The sequence below is a fragment of the Carassius gibelio genome, chromosome A24 (genome assembly GCF_023724105.1).
Source record: "Carassius gibelio isolate Cgi1373 ecotype wild population from Czech Republic chromosome A24, carGib1.2-hapl.c, whole genome shotgun sequence".
Classification (NCBI taxonomy): domain Eukaryota; kingdom Metazoa; phylum Chordata; class Actinopteri; order Cypriniformes; family Cyprinidae; genus Carassius; species Carassius gibelio.
In genome coordinates, this window is record NC_068394.1 from 22,102,411 (window position 1) to 22,127,016 (window position 24,606).

General features: G+C 36.7%; 1 protein-coding gene across 1 annotated transcript; it reads right to left on the bottom strand.

Annotated features, from left to right (window-relative positions):
* Nucleotides 1–330: 330 nt before the first annotated feature.
* On the bottom strand, nt 331–12,855 carry LOC127945966 (SH3 domain-binding protein 5; the record flags this gene model as incomplete). The annotated part of the gene is given in 5 exon segments (XM_052542183.1): nt 331–461; nt 586–750; nt 8,674–8,802; nt 11,470–11,532; nt 12,529–12,855. Coding segments are annotated over 5 exon segments (569 nt in total), but the record flags the coding sequence as incomplete, so codon positions are not given.
* Between the last annotated feature and the right edge of the window lie 11,751 nt (nt 12,856–24,606).

Below are 24,606 nucleotides of genomic sequence, written 5' to 3' on the forward strand. Positions count from 1 at the left end.
CAGCATCATTACTCCAGTCTTCACTGTCACATGATCTTCAGAAATCAGAAAAAGATGCTGACATCCTGCTCAAGAAACATTTCTGATTATTATTATTAGAAAACAGTTGTGCTCTAATGAACTTTCTAATGTGCTTTCTATTATTTAGAAAGTTCATAGAAAGTAAAAAAAAAGAACAGAATTTATTTAAAATAAATTCTTTAACATCTTTACTGTCACTATGAATCAATTTAATGCATCCTTTCTGAGTATAAAAATAATAATAATACTGACCCCAAACTTTGGGCAGTAGTGTATGTATATGAAAACCCCTGACTTGTGTCCTCTGACCTGGACTTGTTGATGGTGCGTTTGAGTTTTTTCTCCAGCTGTCTCATGTTGCTGATGGAGGCGTTGTATTTGGCCGCTGTCTCTCTGTGCTGGATTTCACTGCGTGTCCTGCTTTGCTCCGCCTCCATCACCTGGAACGGCCAATCAGAGCAATTCAGAGAAATGAACTGCATAGCATAATGCACAAAACAACAGTGGTCTGCAGCTTAAGGATTGTGAGGCTTGTGGTTTAATCAGTTGTGCTGTGTCTCTCACCCTCTGGGTGGCGTGGTTGAGCATCTCCTGCCAGGCCGAGTCAAACTGCCGGCTGTCCTCCTCCAGGAGTCGCTCCTCGGCCAGAGAGATGGTTTCCTTCGCGGCCCGCAGGATCTCGATGGCCCGCTGATACTCCTGTGTGGCTCTCTGAGCTTCAACCTGGGCCTAAAAGACAAAAACATCAGACACTGAGGATGCTTTCACAGGTTTGGTGAAGAACGAGCTGTTTGCTTTCGACCCGGTGTAATCTGGAGACTAATGCATGATGCATGTCTCAGCAGAAACTGCCTTCAGCCAGCAGCTCACATTCTTCATCTCTTGCAATGCACTGATAACAGTTACAAGCGAGCACATGTTAAGAGTTACACAAGTGATGATGACACTTCCTTAGTGTTAACAGGATACAGTAGTAACAGCTGCTGTCAATAATCACTCATTTGCTCATATTAATGATGCAAATTGACCACATAAAAGTGCCATGCACGACACCAAGTTCTGCTGGGAAGTTTCTACCAATGAAGAAAGAGTGAGAGTTATGTAAGTGACTTTATATTTCTCAGTTATATGACTGTAATTGGTACATTTTTTTAATCAAAACTAAAAATAATTAATACTGTATATTTCTTGAAATAAAATAAACATGAACTGAAATAAAATAACAAAAAGTAATCTTGTTTTATAGTTCAACAAGTACTTAAATAACTAAAATGGATAAAATGTATATAAAAATTATACTATATAGACAAAAATACTAATATATATATATATATATATATATATATATATATATATATACATATATATATATATATACATATACATATATATATATATATATATATATATATATGTATATATATGTATATATATGTATATGTATATATATATATATGTATATGTATATATATGTATATATATATATATATATATATATATATATATGTATATATATATATGTATATATATATATATATATATATATATGTATATATGTATATATATATATATGTATGTATATATATATATATATATATATATATATATATATATATATATCCTCTATATATATTTTAAACTAGTAAAATAGAAAATAACAACTAATGTAAAATATTAATAAAACTTAATTAAACTAACTAATTGGATTTAGTTTTCTTTTAATTTCCCTCAGTTAAACATTGTATTATTGTTGCTGATGCAGCATGTTTTTGGTTACTTAAAATAAAATAGTTATGAAGTAAAGTAAAACAGTAATAATAATTAGAAGAAAAAAAAACTATGACATTTAAAAAATAAATAAATAAAATTACTAAAGAAAACCAACACACAACAAAATAACTTTAACTAAAATAAAAATAGAAAATAGAAAAAAGCAAATTCCAAATTTCATAAAAACTATGGTAATGTATTAATGACAGTAAAATAAGACTGCAGTGATGTCACATTCCTCTGTCTGGTCTGAGACTGAAACTACATTGAATCTCTGTGATTCCTATCAGCGCTGACAGATTAGCCAGATTAGCATTAGCCGCTCAGTTTTAATTGGTCATGTGACCGCTGCAGTCTCTGTCTCTCTGCGGGACGAGCTTCTCATTCAGAGACAATCGCTCTTACATTATTCAAATCTATATTCTGCTGAGGAATTCATAAAGAAAGCTTGGACAAGAGGCTAGTGTATATTTCATAAAGCTCAATCTCACCCCACTGTATCACTCACTTCATGAGCTTTTATATCCTCTAAACTCAGCAACCTTCAGATTTTGAAATGAATGTTTAAGGTTCAGTACAAATTGATCACAGAGTTAAGCACAAAACAGATTATCAAAACTCTGTTTATAGTCAAGAACTTAAAAATTATTTAAAAGCAGTTTGTGCTTTTCTGTAGCGCTTGTAAATATGTAAATTAAGTTGCAAGTGTATTATTAATATACTGTATTATTTGAGCTGTGACGTTGTCAGAAGTGTAATTTTATATTTTCTAGCCATATCAATTATAAATTTACATTTATAAGTATGCATTGTGCTTCCAAAATATTGAAACTTTCCTAAATCAAGATACATTAATTTAAGTAAAAACAAAAACAAAATCAAATTAAGCGAGTTTATGCTTAAAACAACATGCCAGTGTGGAAAAATAAATAATCAAATGTTTACTTATTACGTAAATTTTTTGTCCCTATTGGCATTTTTTTTTTCTTGTTTTAAGCTTAATTTTAATATAATTGTCAGAAAACAAAACTTAGCATCTCATGTCATTTTGCTCGCATCTTCACATATTTGCACTTAAAAACAAGGCAAAAATATATATATATATATATATATAAAAAATGTTTACCAGCTTTACAGTTGTGACAGGAGATTGGAAAATAGATAACTTTGGATGAACAAAGTGACTTTAAAGTGATATTATCATACTAGTTTCTTATGACCTTATAGAATGTCTTTTTTGTTATTTGTTGCACGCTTTATGTGTGTCACAGTCCACTGAAAATCACACAGAGTCATACGGCAGTGTCTGCTTATGGCCACACAATCCTCAGCTGAAGTGTGTAGTGTAGTGTACAGGTGGAGAGAGCTGTAGAGATCTAGTGCACTTCTACAGACAGATGACTCACACACACTGAGATGAAGGGCACGCTCGGCTTCCTCCGGTTCATGAGCGTTTTAGCTAATGCGTCACATCACACATGTCCAGAACTGACCTTTCTGAGCATTGTTCAGAACTGACCATTCAACACGGTGAAACAATGCATGTACTGCAGTAAACAGACGCTGCATTTAGCCCACTGCCAACGCAGGGATGAGAAGACATGTCTGCGTGGGCACGGCGCTGAACACTCAGCTCTGAACAGCTATAATAGACTCATACACCCAGACTGATACATGCATAAGCATAAGTTTCATTTCAGCAGTTTTCTCATTTGTTCCCATTAAACTGTATTATATTGTATTTGCATGCAACCTTTTAAAATCAGTGAGATTTTTTTTATGTCTTTTGCTCACCAAGGCTGCATTTATTTGATTAAAAATACTGTAAACTCAGTAATATTGAGAAATATTATTACAATTTAAAATAACCCTTTTCAATGTAAATCCATTTTAAAATGTAATTTATTTCTGTGATGCTCTGCTGTATTTTCAGCATCATTCCTACAGTCTTCAGTGTCACATGATCTTCAGAAATCAGTATAATATGATGATTTACTGCTCAAAAAACATTTCTGATTATTAACAATGCTGAAAACACTTGTGCTGCACAACATTTTATTTTTCAGGGTTCTTTGGTGAATAGGTTTTGGGTGGTTTCTGGGGCTTTCTGGGAGGCTGCTAGGCGTTTTCTTCCTGTTTGTGCTGAAAAGATGTGCAAATCTGTTTTTATCACCATTTCTGATCACTTCTATTCTGTTATATATTTATTGAGATCAAGCAGCTTCTTTTTGTTTCCTGTAAATGATCATGTGTCTGCTGAAACACTTTCCCTCAGGAGGTCAAGGTGAGGTGAAGCTGAGCTCTGCAAACACTGTAATGACAGATTAGAGTTACGTCAGGAAAGATTCTCACTGGCCGTGAAGATTTAAAGGTCAAACTCACACACACTCCTTCATCCTTCTGTCTGTTCACACACACACTCGTTAAGCTCTCGGTGTCTGCACGGAGGACCGGACTTGTTTTATTCAGTTTCTCATTTTGTCAATTTTTCCTCCTGATATTCTGTTTTTTTTCAGGCAGCAAAAGCATCTCATTTTTTTCAGCTTTGCTGACCTATTTCTTTCACAAACTCGGTCAGACATGAGGCCGATGGGTTTTCCATGAGCGGCGTTTGCTGAAATCGTACCGAATGTATATTTAATGAGCTCAGCAGCAGCATCTGAAGATGTAGAAGCATCTCAGCACATCCTAAACTCTGTCTGACCTACTAAAAACACTGACCCACTTCTTTAACTGTCAAAGCAAGTTCATCCACCTGAAGAAACAGAGGAGACTAGCCACTCTACTGATATAATAACTCTTCTTTAAATGCAGGAAATTTCCCCGGGTTTTTATTAGCATTCACTAAAATGCAGAAGAATGTTTATTTAACTGTCTCTAAATAATCTACACACTTCCTCCTGTCTGATGAACACACTGGAGGGTTGATTATTTAGGGGCTTTTTTATGACCTTCCTCTCCTGGATATATGACACATACTGCATGAAGAACTGTAATGCACAAGCCACAGTGTTAATCTCCCAGCATCTATAATAAACCAGAGGAGTTTCACAACCACATCCAAAACGAGACAAAGACGGCTGTTTCCCATCTGCTCTAATGGCTTTTGGGTGGAGCAGGGAATAAACAATCCTGCTCATTCTTCATGACTCATGCAATCCAAGCTCCCTCTCTGTGTTTCTCGGACTTTCCTATCATAACAAAATTCATTTGATTTAAACTTTAACTATGGAAGCCCTGAAGTGCTAAAAATCAACAAATCAGAAAACACATAAATCTGAAAGAACTTGCATCAGTCGGGTGAGCAGCTATGTTTACCTTTTTCAGAGAACATGAAGTTCTGACATTTTCTGGGTATTACACAATGATGCAGTATGCAACAGTAACCAAACATACTACATTAGTAATACACTAGTATCACTAGTGCATATGTAGTACACTTGTATACTACTATGTCATATGACCTCAATTCAGTTACTATCTTAGATAAGACAACTATTATTTTTTAAAATACAACAACTGATTCAGTGCAATGCATTGTGGGATGCATGGACATGCACATTTTTGCAAATGTAGCTGGTCATACAGATATTCCATGATATGTATACTGCATAATGCTTACTGAACAAATAGTATGACTTGTGTGGTAGTAACAATATCAGTGGGTAATCTAAATCTGTCTTCTTCTAAGTCTTTAAGTGTGCAATTTGCAGCAAATGTGGCATGTCATCTGTGTATTCGATGCATGCAGAAAATGTGCATAGTGTGTATACCGCAGAAATGCATGCTGTTATGCCGTTTTCTAAGAGTGGAAAAGAAACGTGCAAACTATTTCTTGCATATTTTAATGTCCAGCTGAGAGATGGACTAAAATAGTTCTACATTTGCATATGAGATGATGCACCAGCACTCTCAGTGGTTTGATTGGAGACTGGAGTTCATTTTAGCCAGTCATATGCAGTCTCAGTCTGCATAGCATCTGCTGTCTGACCTTGATTTGTCCGTGATAATGCGTGTGTGTGTGTGTGTGTGTGTGTGTGTGTGTGTCTTTTATAACCTCAGTTCACAGGCTGTGAAGGTGTGAGGTCAGCTGACACGTGCTGCAGTCTGTCATTGATGTCTGATACTGCTGTTCACGTGACACACAGCAAGAACACAGACAGCTGAGCGAGATATCTATCTATCTTTCGATCTGGTGAGCTGTAGGTCAGTGGAGGCGTGGCCGTGTGCTGTGCTCTGATTGGCTGTGCAGTGGGTGTTGGCACTTTAACTAATGGACAGCTGGCAGTGCCAGTCCTGATCGTTTGTCTCATCTACTGACACAGACAGATCACGGTGGTCTTTCAGAGTGATGACAGGACAGTTACACAAGACCACCAGCACACACACACACACACACACACACACACACACACACACGCACACACACACACACACACACACACACACACAGACAGACACACACACACACACACACACACACACACACACAGCACCAATTCAGTGTAAAAAGCTCAAACGGTGCAGTAATGCTTGAGGCTTTACACAGACCACACACAGTGATACTGTATAATGCATAACATGATTAACTCAAGCCACTAAATCATATATTAGCAAACACACAGACTTAGAAAGGTGTGTGCGCTGAACATATTTACTCCACCTGAATTATTAAGCATCGTTGTGACTGATAGTTTTGATGAATCGTTCACAGTGAGAGCAGGAACATGAATCAAGAAAGCCAAAAGGTCATTTCTGACTGTAGTAATGCTTACAGACGCCACAGAGATACAAATCTAATGACTTATTATTTATGGCCTGTGTTTGCTTCTGCTTAAATCAATCAGGTTTTACCAGAAGCTTTTTAAAGATTAGCTGACTTGATCTTTTTCCTGTTGGCATTTTACTCCCTCGTGACTAATCTCAGATCATTTTGTTTTAATGTGTGTAAAAATAGAGCTGAGAATATGAGCTTCTGATTATCTGAAGGCTTCTCACATCTGACTAGTGAGAGTCTGACACTTCAGCTGCACATAAACATTAGTTTATCTATGCAATTATAGATTATTATTTGGATAAAAGCGTCTGCTAAAATGCATAAAAATAATAATGATTTTATTCAGTAAGGATGCATTCAATTGTTAAAAATATACAGTTAAGTAATTTCTAATGTTACAAAAGATTTATATTTCAAATACATGTGGTACTTTTGAATTTTCTATTAATCAAAGAATCCTGAAAAATAAAATGTATCACGTTTTTCCACCAAAAAAAAAAAAAAAAAAAAAATTGAGAGAAAGAAACTAGCAGCAAATCAGCATATTAGAATGATTTCTGAAGATCATATGATACTGAAGATTGGAGTAATGATGATGGAAATTCAGCTGCGCATCACAGAAATAAATGACATTTTAACAGATAATCACATAGAAAACACTGATTTAAATTTTTATAATATTATCTGTTTTTACTGGGGTTTTTTTCATCCAAAAACGTCAGCCTTGTTAAGCATAAGCCTTGTTCTTTCAAAGATATAAAAAACGTATTTCTAAGATCGTAAACACGTCACTCCAGTTGGGTTCTGACTGCGTTATAATTGAGTTAGAGACAGAAGCAGAGCACTCTCACCAAAGTCACCTCCTGGATATAAAAAGCTCTTTTATGACTGTGTGAGTGCGACATTTGTGTTGATTTATCACTGTCACAAGGTGATAATATGGAGAATTTCATGGCTGAAAGCAGCAGGGATCTCAAATCCTTCTTCAGCAGACGTACCAAACTGCACACTCTTTCACATAATGACAGACGCTTGTACAAATGAAACATCAGATTCATGGTGTAATAATGATCACAGAGAGTCATTGTGTCCTGAGGAGAAGAGTTTTTCTTACATTTAGACACATGAGAAGGACATCATGTTCGCTCTTCTCTCCAGAGCTGTTTCTATCTATGGCGAATGCCAAAGTCTGTTTGCAAACAAATCCCCCGTGTGTGTGTGCTGGACTGCAGGGGGTTCATTACTGAAACACGGTCACCACTGGGTTTGGATGGTGCTCTCGTGACTATGAGAAGAATTTAAACTGGGGCAAATGTTTTTCTTAACTGATTCTATATTTATATTCTTTAGGAACATCGTACTCTCTTTGATCATTGAATATTGTAATACATTAATAATGTGAATGTGCTCTTTTACAAAGATTACACAGTTGGTTAATGTCACTTTACAGTATAAAACTGTTTGAAGTTACTTTGCACTGCTTACAAAAATTAGCATTTTTTTAATTTAATACACTTTAGGCGGCTATTTAAGAATAAATCATGATTAGTTCTGGGCAATAGAGCAAAAACAATTAACCCTTAGTTTTTTCCCCCTTTTGACATGGGGAAAATATGTATAAACATATTTTTAATAGTAACATTATAATTTTTTCCCCTTAGCCACGAAGTAGAATACATATTGTTTGTACAGTGAACATTTTTACTTTGTGTCCAAGAAAAAAGCCATTAAAGTCATTTCTACATAGTTTGCACGTAGATTCATTGTTTCTGTGTTAACATGCTGGTAGAGTAATATGAAGGGAACCAGATGAGGAGTCATAACCAGTTTTTTCCAGTCTGTCACTGGCTTCGGGCTCTAAACGTCCACTGAACCCGCTCCTCAGATGTTTCCTGCTGTTCAACAGCCAAACATTTATTGCATAATTCTGTGCTTTAGCCTGCTTTCCTGTTGGCATTAGTAATTGACTATATTTCCTAAAGTTTAAATTGTTTTTCCCAAGTGTTCATTGATGAAATAAGAATGCAGAAAATCCACGCCATGCAAACTTCAGTGTAACATATTTCTATGAACAAACTGAACATGGACGAGGGATTGAAGCTCACCTGACGCGCCGCTCTTCTGGCCTCCCAGTACGGTTTGGACTCTTCTACAGCTTTCCCGATCTTCTTGACCTGCTCCTCCAGTTTGACCGTGGCCTCCGCTAGGATGGCACGAAACTTCTGTCGAGAGTCCTACAGAACAGAGAACTTTTGGGGTGAGTAAATCTAAAATCAAATGCACATATCCTCAAGTATATCACTAGAAAGTCTGTTACAATGTATCTTGATATTCATGGTACAAACCTTACACATTTGTCAGATTCTATGTGCAGTTCTTTAGTTCAAGATGTTGATGAGTTTATTTCTGCATCAGATTTAGAAATGTAGCATTGCATCAGTGTCTCATCAATGGATGCACTGCAGTGAATGGGTGCCGTCAGAATGAGAGTCCAAACAGCTGATAAAAACACCACAATAATCCACACCACTCCAGTCCATCAGTTAATGTCATGTGAAGTGAAAAACTGTTTGTAAGAAACAAATCTGTTTTCTGAATGAGTCCATAATCCATAATAACGCTTCCTCCAGTCGAAAAAAATCCATCTCCTGTTGATTCTCGCATCAAAATCCTCCCACATATTTGCTTAGAGCTGTTTTAGTTTGTAAACGGTGCTTGATCTGTGCAGATTTTAACCGGAAGCAACCGTTTGAAGTTAAAAAATACCCCTGTGACTCTCATTCTGACGGCACCCATTCACTGCAGAGGATCCATTGTAGAACAAGTGATGGAATGCTACATTTCTCTAAATCTGTTCCCATGAAGAAACAAACGCATCTACATCTCAGATGGACTGAAGGTGAGTACATTTACAGCTAGTGTTCATTTCTGGCTGAAGTATGACTTAAACACAACTTTGTTCCCCAATGAAGTGCATTCACACTCCTAAAGCCCATTCAGATTTTAAAATTGCATTTTTGTGTGCAATGTGCAACAGTGAACAGTGCTGTCTAAGGCTCACACTATTTCCATGGACATCATTGTGATGCATTCAACTGTATGACCTACTGAATAAAAGACAGGGACAGATGAATACTTGTCTTTGTGTTGACAGGCGTATTCAAGAGTGAATTACAGTGCATGCAGTCTGTGAAATCTGAATAAATCTCAATGCATTGAAAGGCTCATCATATCCAGGCAGCGTGAACTGCATGTTCAGGACTCTCTATGAATTATGAGTGTCCATCTTTCAGTTTCACAGCAATGAAATGCTTCAAAAATCAGCCTTTTGTAGCTCCCTGAAAAGCGCTGCTTCAGCTAACTCAATTCAGCATTTAACAGAGTTAAGAAAGAATCCACACCTTGCTTTCTAGACAGAAAACTCCCTCTCATGCTAAAGAAACTCTCATGCTTGTTGCATAAGATGAGCAGAGGGCAAGCGGTGTCCAGCTCTGAATGAATCTGTCTTCGGATGGGTTCGGTCGCTCAGATGATATATTTAAAAACACTGACATCTACATCCTTCCACACAGGACCTCAATGACAAAAAGCACGTCAGAGGGATTTAGACTTCCTCCGACAGATTGACACTTCCTGGTTCATTCTGCTGAATAACCACAGGCCAAACAGAGTCAGAGACTGAGAACTGTGGAAACAATCTGACAAGGAACAAATAGTCCTGAATCTGAAATTAAGAGGCCTTTAAGAAGACTTACATGTGCACAAAGTGAAACTAAAACTATTAAAAAAATATGTCTAATAAAAAAAAAAAGATTGCCTTAGCAGCAGTTTTATTTTAATACCATTGAGACAGTTTTATTTTATATTTTCAGTTGTCATTTTCATTTTAGCTTTATTAATTGACTTGCAAGTTTTGATTTGTTTTTAATATGGCTATTTTTATTTAAGTTTTAGTTATTTTAGTGCATCAAGTTAAACTACATGAAAATGAGAAATGCTGCATTGGTAACCAGATTAATTAAAATACATATAATAACGTTTTCCATTTTAGTTTTAGTTAACTATAATAACGCTGCTAGTCAGCTAATTAAAATAGGTTTAGGATGAAGCATTAAAATTACTAACTGGGGAAATTTTCTTTAAAACATTATTGTTAATTAATTAAAACAAAAATAGCATTAAATTAAATTTAAATTAAATTCATACAAAAAATACAGTTAATTCTAAATATTAATATTAAAATTACAAGATATTAAAACAAAATTAAATAAATATTACAATAATATGAATAACAATAATACACAAATAATATTCTACATTAGTTCGGATTCATTCCTGTTAAGGCAAATTTGACAACAATACAGATTTAGATTATCACTGTATTTTGATTATTATTTCTGACACTAACAACATTTTTTTGTTTGGAACATGGTAGAATCATGATATTCTCTAAAACACATTCGTTTACCTTGGTTTACCATCACAGTACTTTTTTTTGGAAGGGTACATATGCTATTTTTAAAAAGGAAGTCATTAATCTTCTGAAACAAAACATGGAAATGAACATTTCTGATACCAATTTAGCAACTGGCAATTACTTCTGTGTGTTTCTCCTCGAGAAGAACGCCATCCAGGTTTGGAATGACAAACATTTTCCTAAACTACTCCTTTAGCTGTCGTGGCCTGTGGCTTTCAAGCCAGGAATTCCAGACTCGGATAGAGAGATTTCCTCGATCTGCTCAACAGATATACGGTGTGTCAGTCACAGGCAAGAAACTTCCTATTGGTCAGCAGCGGAAGGGGGAGGGTCCAAGTGTTTAGACATTTTCCACTTTGGAATTCCACCCGCAACCATTTTCAGTGAAAACAGTGACACCACAAAGCAAGCATGTGAACCTTACCTCCAGTTCTGTCTCCCATCGGTTGATGTTATCTGTAGACTGATTCAGTTTCTCCAGTTCACCCTGCAGAAGAGATAAAGCAAGGCAGAGGAGTTAAAATCGCAGTAAGATGTCTCTTGCAATACCAGCAGGCCGACAACATCTGGAAAGTGTTATTCAAGTAACCCAACACTGAGATTAAGCTCATATGTATGCTTGTCCTGCGATGTTAGCTACACGCTGATGACACACAGATGTTGCTTTCATTACAACATCATGCGTTTATTTTCTTTCATGGGAAGAGGATGAAAAACCAGTTCATCTAGCACAACTAGCACACAGTCTGATACAGAAAGGTTCTTTACTTTCGAGAGAAAAGCATAGTTTAAAATGCATTAGAAGTGTCATTTCTTTGGAAACAAAGTACCACAAGTGGCCATTTGAAGAAAAACATTACACAGAAAGAGGTATGATCAAATAATGTTTTATAATAATGTATCTGAAAAGACAAAAATATATCTCAATAAATTAATCTAAAGCTTGCTTGATAATGTCTAAAGGCCTATGTCATTGCATTAGAAAATGACTCATATAAGGTCTGTACAACAGATACATTTGACACTTTTAGGTGTTTTCTAGTGAATATAACGCATCGTATTATTCTTACACTTTGTAAATATGACTTAATTCTGTATGCAGTGCACGTGAGCTTAACGCTTTCCCTTACAGAGGAAAATGAGTTCTAAATATGACGTCAAAGTAAACATGATTGTCTACGAGGTTCCACGATGTAACAAACAATGAAACAATGTTGCAGAATATAACAGATGATGTAAAGATGGGGTTCCCCTTATCAGAGCAAACAGCAGCTGCAAAAGAACATTATCTGATCGGATTTTAATGCATGAAGCTTTCTGATGGATGTAGCCTAGGTATGATAGGATCTGACTGAGCTTTAATCCAATCAGAGTTTGATTGCTCGGTCTAACTTCAGATCTGGTTTGGGGAAGGTTAAACATGACTGAGACAAAAGTCGGAATATATATGTCGATGTGAATTGTGGATTGTGTTGCTGTGTACCTGAATCCTCGGATCAACCTCCTCTGCCTCCAGAGATTCAGAGTCTTCATCAGACTTGTTATCTTTCTCCGTGTCGTTCATTTCGATAGCAGACGTTATTCGTCTATTACTGGCCGAACAAAGCTGGTGTCTGTCCGGGATAACGGGCTCGGATGATCCGCGCTCACTCCATTAGTAGGTACATCCAGAATACGCGATTAAAAGAAAAGCGTACGATCTTTTCTCATATCCCAAAGAGAAAAAGCTGGCTACTTAATCTGCCGAGACACAAACTCTCACACTCACACAACACAACACAACACAGCGCAGACTGGAGAAAGAGAAGCTCGGCGGAGATCTAGCCCGCCCCCTCCGACACACACACACACACACACACACACACTCGCTGTCCTGCGTAAGGGTCACTGCAGTTCACACACACACACACACACACACACACACACTGACTGACACACTGAAGCAGGCTTATCTTAGTATTATCCATTAGAACAGTATTTATTAATATTTAGAATGTACAGTTTCCATTTGAGTTATGTTTCACATGCATTAGACATTATTTTAGCATTGGCGTTATATTTTAGATTCAGTTTTTGCAGCTATACTTCAACTTATTTTATCTAAATTAATTGCCAAGGCAACATACATCTTTTTCTTTATAATATTTATTTTACATTATATACATACATACATATATATATATATATATATATATATATATATATATATATATATATAAACATATATATATATATACATATATATATATATATATATATATATATATATATATATATATACATACACACATATATATATATATACAATATATATATATATATATATATATATATATATATATATATATATATATATATATATATATATATATATATATATATATATATATACATATATATATATATATATATATATATATATATATATATATATATATATATATATATATATATATATATATATATATATGTAACGATGTGTGTGTGTGTGTTAGGTGAAAACTGTTAGCCTGGATGCACTGTAAGTTGCTTTGGATGAAAGTGTCTGCTAAATTCATACATTTATTTATGTATTTGTTTATTTATTCGTATATATTAGTTTTTTTATTATTAAATAGATAATTTAAAGTCATACGTTGTGTTATATGTTTATCAAAATGATTTTTCTAGCACTTTATCATATTCTCTGTCAGAAATACCAATTTACTTTTTATTTGCTTTTACTATTTGCTTTTTCAACCTTGTCAGACACATAAAAAATATTGAAGAGACTTTAGGACTTTTAGACTTTTAGGCACTAAACTGAGTTTAAACTCCAAAATCCCAATGATTTATAAATATTTATTTCTCTCATTCTGTGAATGTTAGCACATACAGGTGATTCATGTCTTTGCAGTTTTCTTCTCAGTCAGTTTGCAAAATACCAAACATGCATAAATTTTCCTGGTTCAATCCAGTTAGCTCTTCGGTGATGTCAAAACAAAAACTCTGTGTCAAACATAAACACTGACACACTGATGCTCAGATATAGTTCAGTTACTTATTAATACTCTGCTTTTCAGGAGCCTGTTTACAGTTCATATAATATAAACCCCCTTCTAAAAATGTATTATTAGATTAGATTAGATTCAACTTTATTGTCAGAGTTAATGAAATGCAGTTAACGTCTAACCAGAAGTGCAAGAATATAGTGTTTTATATACAGTACATATAAGTGCAGAGTAAGTGCAGCTATGATTAACAAAATGTACAGTGGAGTTGCTATATACAGTATTGAGCAGATTATATACAGAATATAAATAGGAATGCAATGTAGGATTATATGTTCATTATGAACAGCAGCAATGTAAGAACAGTGGTAATAAATAAAGTTTGATGAGTGTACATTAGTATTGTTAAACAATGTATTCTATGCAAAATATCAGTAGTGCAATAATATTTTTATAGAAATTGTTTACTGTGCTTTGTACAGTAACAACGTTAGACAGTTTACAGTATAACAGTTTGAACAATGTGCAGTCTGTGCAAAATATGAGTAGTGCAAATACATGTATGTAAAGTACTGTGATCAGTGCAGTAAAAAAGCAAGTGCAGGTTAGATTGGTGGTGTGGAGTTCAGAAGTGTCACATCCTCGGGAAGAAGCTCTTCCTGAGGCTGCTAGTGCGAGAGCGTAGGCTCCTGTATCACCTGCCGGATGGAAGGATGGTGAAGAGTCCATGATTAGGGTGAGGGCATCCTTGATGATGTTCCTTGTCCTGCCAAGGCAGCGCTTATGATAAATGTTCTCAATGGAGGTTAACTGGGTGCCGGTGATCCGTTGAGCAGTTTTCACCACCCGCTGGAGTGCTTTGCGTTCAGATGCAGAGCATTGCTGTACCACACTGAGATGTAGTTTGTGAGTATGCTCTCAATGGTACAGTGGTAGAACAGGAACACATTCATGGGTGAATAGGGAGTACAGAAGAGGGCTCAGTACGCAGCCCTGTGGCACGCCGGTGTTCAAGGTGATGATGGAGGAGGAGAGGTTATCTAACTTAACAAACTGGGGTCTGTTAGTCAGAAAATCTAGAATCCAGTTGCAGAGAGATGTGCTGATTCCAAGCTGGCTGAGCTTGGAGATCAGCTTGGAGGGGATTATAGTGGGATTTTAGAGGGGTTACAACCAGCCTCTCAAAGCACTTGGCAATGATGGGGTGAGTGCAACAGGACAGAAGTCGTTAAGGGCTGAGGCAGTGTAATGCTTCGTTACTGGCACGGTGGTGGAGGGTTTGAAACTAGTGGGGACAGTTGCCTGGGCCAGGGACAGATTGAATATGTCTGTCTCCGCACATTCACCTTACACAGAGTGGCATAAACATCAGAGGTGGGGAGTGTGAGAGGCAGTTCATTGGGTGGATGCTCAGCTTTGAGGGAGACCTCCTTATTATTTTGATTAAAACGGGCATCAAAGTGATTGAGCTTGTCAGGGAGAGAGGCAGAGCTGGAGGGAGGCACAGTGCTGGGTGGTTTGTAGTCTGTGATAGTTTGTATGCCTGGCCACATATACGCCGGGGGTCTGAAGAATTAAAGTGTTCATCAGTCCTCGTTTATGTGTGAGTTTGGCCTGTTGAAAAAAGAAAAAGAAAGACATTTTATATTAGAAGTTTAATAACAGTTTTAAAGGCATTCCATATTCCAAAATTGTACATCCTTTCAAAAATAGGTTATTAAATTATTTTGCTATCTTTATTAAGTTAAATTTTACATTTTTGACTATTACATGTTTATTATTATTGTTGTAAATAATAAAATAATAATAATAATAATAAAATAAAAATAATAAAATAATACATAATACATGATGTAAATAATATAAAATAATCTGTATGTAATACATACAGATGCTAATATATGTGCCGATTCCCCTTTAATTACAATTTTGGACAAATGTCTTCTGATTTAGGAACATCTTGGGGATGTCATAATGATTTTTGGCTTCATATGGAAATAGATGCACAAGTCATAATGGCTAAAAATGTCCCACATTACCCTATGTTGTCATAACGTTCACCTTGGAGATTGAAAATTTTTCATTTTTTGAGACCCTAGGAAATATACACACAAATAGGTATAAAGTATATTGTAGGCTAATATAAATTGTCAAGTAACAAATTAAAAGCTATATTCACTGAATAAAAAAAACGACCAAATGTGTTTGACTTCTTTTCAGTGGGATGCAAACAATTGTAGCTGATGCTAAATGTCTAGCTAACAAGCTTGCTGGTGCTAACTTGAGGTAATTTTTATAAATAATGTCCAAATATTTTTATTCAACCACCTATATATATATATAGATTACATCTAGGGACAAAAGAAAGGATGTGATGTTCAGAACATGGGAACTACAGTAATTATCAAAGAGGGGAAGAGATGCACCCCGTTTGGCCAGGGGTGTTTTTACACCACACACAAGGTTTGAGAAGGAAAAAATCATTATGAAAATAATAATATTTTCCTTAAAATGTTCTTCCTAACTTCAGGCCTTATTATCATGTCATATATAAATGTGATGTTCTGTAAAACCACAAACTTTAAAACACTTTAAAACACAAGTCCATATCTGCAACAAAAATATATCTTGACTCCATATAGTGGTTATTTTGGAAAAAATCCCAGGTATTTTGAGCAGTAGGATTATATAAAAAAAGTGCTAATATAAAATTAAATTAGCCTATATAAAATTGCAAACATCTATCTTTCAGTACTTTTTTACTTAAGTACATAACAAATTGAGTACTTTTGTACTTTCACTTGAGTAAAATTGAAAAAGGAGTACTTTTACTTTTACTGGAGTAATATTTTATTATACATATCTGTACCTTTACTCAAATTTATTTATTTAATTTTAACTTTTTATTCATCAAAGAATCCTGAAAAAAGTATCACAGATTCCAGTATAATATTTGGTAGCACAACTATTAATAGTTCTAATAATAAATCATCATATTTTCATGATTTCTAAAAATCATGTGACACTGAAGACTGGAGGAATGATGCTGAAAATACAGCAAATAGATTATATTTTAAAGGATATTAAAATATAAACCATTATTTTATATATTTTATTTTGATAATTTAGAATTATTACTGAAATACAACCTTTTTTTGTTTCAAACAGTTAATTGAACAATAATAAATGAAGGACCTGAAGCTGACAATGAAGTAAATGTATAATAATTAGCAAAGATGATTAATTTAGCGCTGTAAACGCGCGTGTGAGGGGCGGAGACGCGCCGCGGAGCGTCAGACGCGCGTGAGGACCAAACACAGCAGAACGGTAGGAAACTTCACTCCTCTTATTATTTCTCTTTTACTATAGCGATTTATTTTTAGATACGTGATCTGAGTCTTTCATAGATTTGTAGAGTTATTAGAGTATTGAGTTATTAGAGAAATTGAGTTATTTTTTACATTCTTTGGTCGAAGTTTTCAGATCGAAACTTCGGAGCCTGTTCGCGACTGGGTTGATTCAGATCGGCACTTCGGAGCCTGTTCGCGACTCGGTTGATTCAGATCGGCACTTCGGAGCCTGTTCGCGACTCGGTTGATTCAGATCGGCACTTCGGAGCCTGTTCGCGACTCGGTTGATTCAGATCGGGACTTCGGAGCCTGTTCGCGACTCGGTTGATTCAGATCGGGACTTCGGAGCCTGTTCGCGACTCGGTTGATTCAATCGGCACTTCGGAGCATGTTCGCGACTCGGTTGATTCAGATCGGGTCTTCGGAGCCTGTTCGCTACTCGGTTGATTCAGATCGGCACTTCGGAGCATGTTCGCCACTCGGTTGATTCAGATCGGTTTTTCGGAGCCTGTTCGCGACTCGGTTGATTCAGATCGGCACTTCGGAGCATGTTCGCGACTCGGTTGATTCAGATCGGCACTTCGGAGCCTGTTCGCGACTCGGTTGATTCAGATCGGCACTTCGGAGCCTTTTCGCGACTCGGTTGATTCAGTTCGGCACTTCGGAGCATGTTCGCGACTCGGTTGATTCAGATCGGCACTTCGGAGCATGTTCGCGACTCGGTTGATTCAGATCGGCACTTCGGAGCCTGTTCGCGACTCGGTTGATTCAGATCGGCACTTCGGAGCCTGTTCGCGACTCGGTTGATTCAGATCGGCACTTCGGAGCATGTTCGCGACTCGGTTGATTCAGATCGGCACTTCGGAGCATGTTCGCGACTCGGTTGATACAGATCGGCACATGGACATCGAAGGTCTGGACATCGAAGCAGGAAGTGTTTGTCAAACAGTAAATTTTATTATTATTTTTTTACCTGTCGATTCAGCATGTACATGGACACACACACAAAGGTGAACACACTCTAGACTTAATCATCAGTAGAGCTCTAAACTTTTCATCCATTGTTATTAAGGACGTTATTCATAACCGTACTGAAAATAAGTAAATATTGTTAGCTGATGCTAACTGTCTAGCTAACAAGCTTGCTGGTGCTAACTTGAGGTAATTTATTTATATATATATATATATGTATATATATATATATATATAGATTACATCTGGGGAGAAAAGAAAGGATGTGATGTTCAGAACATGGTAACTACAGTAATTATCAAAGAGGGGAAGAGAGAGATGCACCACGTTTGGCCAGTGGTGTTTTTACACCCCAGACAAGGTTTGAGAAGGAAAAAATCATTATGAAAATATATTTTCCTTAAAATCTTCAGGCCTTATTATCATGTCATATATAACTGTGATGTTCTGTAAAACAACAAACTTTAAAATACTTTGTTCTTACTGGTGAAAATCAGATGGTCATCTCTGTTTTCTCTCAGGTACATCACAGTGTAAGCTTCACAGTGAGCATTACTCTCATCAGCGTAGTCCATATCAACATCAAAAATATATCTTGACTCGGTGACTCTTGACTCTTAGTGTGAAAGGGGCTAAACTGAGCACTTGCATAGACCCTTTGCAAACACGTGACTACGACCACGTGATGACGCCATGACGGACGGCAGAATCACCGGAAGCACAAGCTAAATAGAAGTGGACAAGCGGGAAGTTTTTCTATCAGTTTAAAATAAATAACACTAAACTTTATGGCTTCTTCTATTGAACAAGCTGTCATGCCGTTATCGTCGAGGTAGGGCATCTGGTAGGTGCTCACAAAAGAACGGTATTTGGAGAACTTGGAGATCGTAGGATTGGATACCGATCCTTACCCTTTTCCTCCGTTTGACGGACCTCATTAAATCGCAGAGTCTACCCGACTTCATTCCACACAATCTGTAACACTATGTGGTAAATGGGGTTGGTGCTGATATCAAAGCTTTTAAAAGTCTGGATGCTTACCAGTTCTTTGTAACGTAATGTAACCTGTTTTTAGGGGACCTGGTCATTCGTGGCTACCCACTTAAGTTGCCGTTGTACACTTGGTGTGCCAATGCAACTTTCTAATGCAGTTGATCTATAACGTTTTATACCAAGTACCACCTCAGAAAATATTTGGCTTTATTAAAATTACAGTAGCATAGTAGGCCTAACTATTCAGCTAACGTTACTGCTCTGCACAGTTAAAAAACAATGCAGTTTTATTCCTAATAAGAATATTTATTGTTGTCAGCCACTTTAACATTGTAAATACACAGTTTGACCATTAACACCGCATTGTGCTTACAAGTAAAAAAAAAAAACATTATTACATGAACGAAAATGAACTCATTTGTCTTGCCGCCCGTCCTACAGCAAAGCTCTTCTGCCGTCTCTCATGGCGTTCACAATTTGCGCAAGTAGAGGGTGACGTCACCTGCAAAGGGTCTATACTGTTGTTCTCTTATTTGTAGAATAGGGTTTGTGCACCTCAGAATATGAAATGGTGTAAATGTTGTGTTGTGTTTGCTGGAGAGAATTAGTTGTTATAATATTGTTAGTACAAAAAAAATGTATTTGTGACTTTCAATTTACAAATATGCATGTGTGACTATTCATTACAACATTTCTACTGTCACAGGTGCTCAGGTTTGCTATAATAATACCTTCACAGAACATAATCAGCTATCCATGCAAAGAAGTCAGTGTGGTGTACTGTAGGTACAGCTGTCCAGGCCAACATCTGATGTGCTGATCTCTTCAACGGTCATCCCAGGAAACCTTCAATAAAAACAAAATCCATCATACATTACCAATATAACAGGGCTGTACAATCCTGTTCCTGGAGATCTACCTGCAGAATTCAGATCTGACCCTGATCCAACACACACATCTGTAACTGTTATCTGCTTTCACTGATGTGCGGTGAAGTAGATTTCCTGACAAGTTCTTCCCTGAAAGTACATTGATAACACTGTGAAACTGTATTTTCCTAGAGGATCATTTAATAAAGTAACAATATTATTGTAACGGCATAAAAACTTCACAGTCTCAGGAAGGAGGAGGCGTTAACCGGCGGACAATCAATAAAAAATAAAAAAGCAAATATATTAAAAAAAAATTAAGTCAAACATTTAAATGTCAAACATGTATTCTATTTTTTACAAAGCATTCTGTTGCAGCTGAATAACATGAGCAAAAATCAGCAGCCTACAAAAAACTGCATGAAGAATTTTGCCTGTGCTTTAAAAAAATACCATAGCAAAAACAACTAGATTAATATAAATGTAAAATATTAAAGTGTTAAAGACAAGTAAACAGTCAGTAATAAGATAGGAACAAACAAATCAATTAGCAATATCATAAATAAATACAACTAAACAGAATTTCAGGTACAGAAACTGTAATAAAAAGTTTAAAAACACTGCATTGTTTTCTTTTAATAAATAAAATAAAGATTGATCAATTAAAGTTATTAAATATATTCAGTCAAGATCACTGAATGGTTTCCTTTTGTTCTTTGATTAACATTAATGACAGGCAACGCGGTTATTAGGCTGTTGTCTATTTAAACAAAAATATTCTGTGTTTTCTTTCTCATCTGTTCACATTCACGTAAGACGAAAACTGCTGTGTTTATGATATACTGATGTACTTTTCTGTATATTGGTCAACAAATATGAAAGAAGTCAGTTTCGACTCTGAACAACCTTCCCTACAGTGGAAATACACGGAACAGTCCAAGAACGGACACAAACCGGGAACCGACCGCTGCTCTCTGTGCACGCCAGTGGCGTAGCCATAGGTGTGCCAGGGTGTGCCTGTGCCACCCATAGTGGCAGCTGGCACACCTAAGAATAGATGCAGAATTATTTCTCAATAAAAAATGTTTACTAAACTTGGGCTATTGTTGTTTACTTAGAATATATATATATATATATATATATATATAATTTTTTTTTTTTTTTTTTTTTTTTTTTTTGTTCGCGACTCGGTTGATTCAGATCGGCACTTCGGAGCCTGTTCGCGACTCGGTTGGTTCAGATCGGCACTTCGGAGCCTGTTCGCGACTCGGTTGATTCAGATCGGCACTTCGGAGCCTGTTCGCGACTCGGTTGATTCAGATCGGCACTTCGGAGCCTGTTCGCGACTCGGTTGATTGATTCAGATCGGGACTTCGGAGCCTGTTCGCGACTCGGTTGATTCAGATCGGGACTTCGGAGCCTGTTCGCGACTCGGTTGATTCAGATCGGGACTTCGGAGCATGTTCGCGACTCGGTAGATTCAGATCGGCACTTCGGAGCATGTTCGAGATTTTTTTTTAAAATTCAGATCTGGACATCGAAGCAGGAAGTGTTTGTCAAACAGTTAATTGGTGATAAATGAATATTTTGACTTTTTTACCTGTCGATTCAGCATGTACATGGACCCACATACAAAGGTGGACACACTCTAGACGGGTGTGCCAGGCAGGGTGACCACCCGTCCCGCGTAGCGTGTGCGCGCACAGCGTTTGAAGCCCAATACATGCGTCCCACAAATTGAGACTGTGTCACGCATAATCAATGCTTGCTCAAAAAAAGTTGGTCGCTATATCTGGAGTCACCAACCCGTCGATCGCGGTCGATCTTGGAAGCATTTTAAGTCGATCGCGAAGATTTTTCAAAATCTGAGAAAAAAAAAGGTGCGAGCCTCCGCTGACTGCGCGCGCACCTCCCGAAACAGACGAGACATTTATACTTGACACAACTGTTTTAGACTGAAAACCAGACCATACAACTGATTTAGACGCGGGTGCCGGTGTGATGAGATGTACTAATATCCGTCTGCTCGGGCATGATTGTTTTAGGCCTGTAATTGATCGATTATTGAGGTAATAGGGATGGCACGGTTCGCTGAAATAAAAAAAACAAACCGTTCGGTTCACCACACACGGTTCGGCACGCGCTTCAACTTAAATCTGACAAAACATCTGTAATATCATCTGTAATATGTCTTGCTAAAAATGGCACGTAATAAAACAGGGTTCAACTAATAAATGTTTCTGTTGATGCATGCGCATTCTGGCTTCCCAGACATAACAAAAACATGAAAAAAAAGATATATATTGAACAACTACAATTCATTTGAATCCTACAATTATATATTATAATTTATTTAAAGTGAATAAATTGTAATGAAAAATAAACAAAATGAAATGGCTAAAGTTCAAAATTATCGTATTTGGAGGAAAATTATTACATTTAACAATTAACTACATTTTGACACGACCTGCAAATTAACACTAGGAGTATGGTTGGACTGAAGCAGTGTCAGCACAAAATACTATCCCATAATTTTGCACAGTAATCTGATAATAAATGTGGCACACCCAGATTTTCATATGCACACCCATAGTCTCTTTTCTGGCTACACTACTGGTGCACGCACTTGCGCTTCATGCACGCTGCACACAAACAGGGCGCAAATTCGTTCCGTTCCTGCACATAATAACTTTAATCAAATTGGAATTCGAACACTGGAATCGTTAAGCAGAATCGAAATGCAGACGTTTTATCGAAAACCCGGTTCTTGGAAATTTGGAACCGGTGCTAAAATGGTCATTTACAGTCATTTACATTTGTATCATAAATACATAGGAGTACAAGCAGAAAATGTAGGAGCACACCTTAAATCAGCCTGCAAACTTACCTTTTACGGCAATGATTACAATGTAAGGATTATTTAGCAGCTTTGCATGTTCATCTATAGTTTCCTTCATCTGAAATCTTTGTGAGGTCTGGCATCTTCTGAAGTCTCCACACGCGAGGCTGGAGAAACAGGAAAACAAAAGGAGAAAGATTAGCATAGCTGTTCATATTTCACACAAAAGATGATTTATTTCATCACATTTAACAGAAGTGAAACATTATGAGATGTTTTCTTTGTGAATACATGTTATAATGTAATTGAACGTTCACATTTTACTTCTAATTACTAAAGTTCTATTCTTAAATGATACTTGATTATTATAAAGCTTGACTGACTGGCGAGTAAACTAAAATAATTAATAGCCAATTGCGACTCAATTGCCAAGGTGTCCGTAGAGGGTTGTAAGTTGTTATGTAGAAACAGCAATGTATCCTTACACATGTTTGACAGCTCTGGCGTGACGAGATGCGTAAAAAAAAACTATGTATTAAAAACGCTGTGCGTTCATTTTGTCGATGGTGTAAAAGTTTGCAAGCTGAGATTTTTTTCAGTGATACAGTGTTGAACAGGGGACTTTTCCCAACATTTGGTTGTTCCCTCAACAACCAAAAAATAAAATATACACTTACACATACAAATACTGGTGAATCCTTTCCTTTGGAATTAAATACAACATTATTAATGCGTATGAAAACTGTTTAGAATGTTGTAAAAATGTTTCTGTGCATTAAAAAAGTTGAGTGCAGTGTATCATCCGGTTGGGCTATGGAGTTGAGAGAATGAGCTGCTTCAGCAAGAGTCGGCTGTTTCAAAACCTAGTAAGCTGTCTAGGCAGCATTTTTGAGCATCACTGAAAGAGAAAATGTCAGGGATCGCGAATCATTTGAATCAGTTCTGGTGTTCATAGCGGGTTCGCGAATCATTTGAGTCAGTTCGGGGATTGTGAAACATTTGAGCCAGTGTGGGAGTTCAAAGCGGGTTCGCGAATCATTTGAGTCAGTTCGGGAGTTCAAAGCGGGTTCGCGACTCATTTGAGTCAGTTCGGGAGTTCGGAGCGGGATCGAGAATCATTTGGAGTCTGTTTGGGAATTCGGAGCGGGATCGCGAATCATTTGAGTCAGTTCGGAGCGGGATCGCGAATCATTTGAGTCTGTTTGGGAGTTCGGAGCGGATCGCGAATCATTTGAGTCTGTTTGGGAGTTCGGAGCGGATCGCGAATCATTTGAGTCAGTTCTGGAGTTCAAAGCGGGTTCTCGAATCATTTGAATCATACGTTTTCCACGCGAGTTTAGGTGTGATATTTGAACTCATATTTTTTGTTTTGATGTGACTTTTAACAGTATCAAGTATATTAAAAAACTAAACAAATCGTGCCTAAAATGTGAACACATCTAGGCTGATGTAAAGTTACATGATGAAATCATACTGGTGCGCGTGTGCATTTTGAGTGAGCTCTTTCACTGCATTATTCGGTGTATTCAAATGCATTTAAGAATGCAT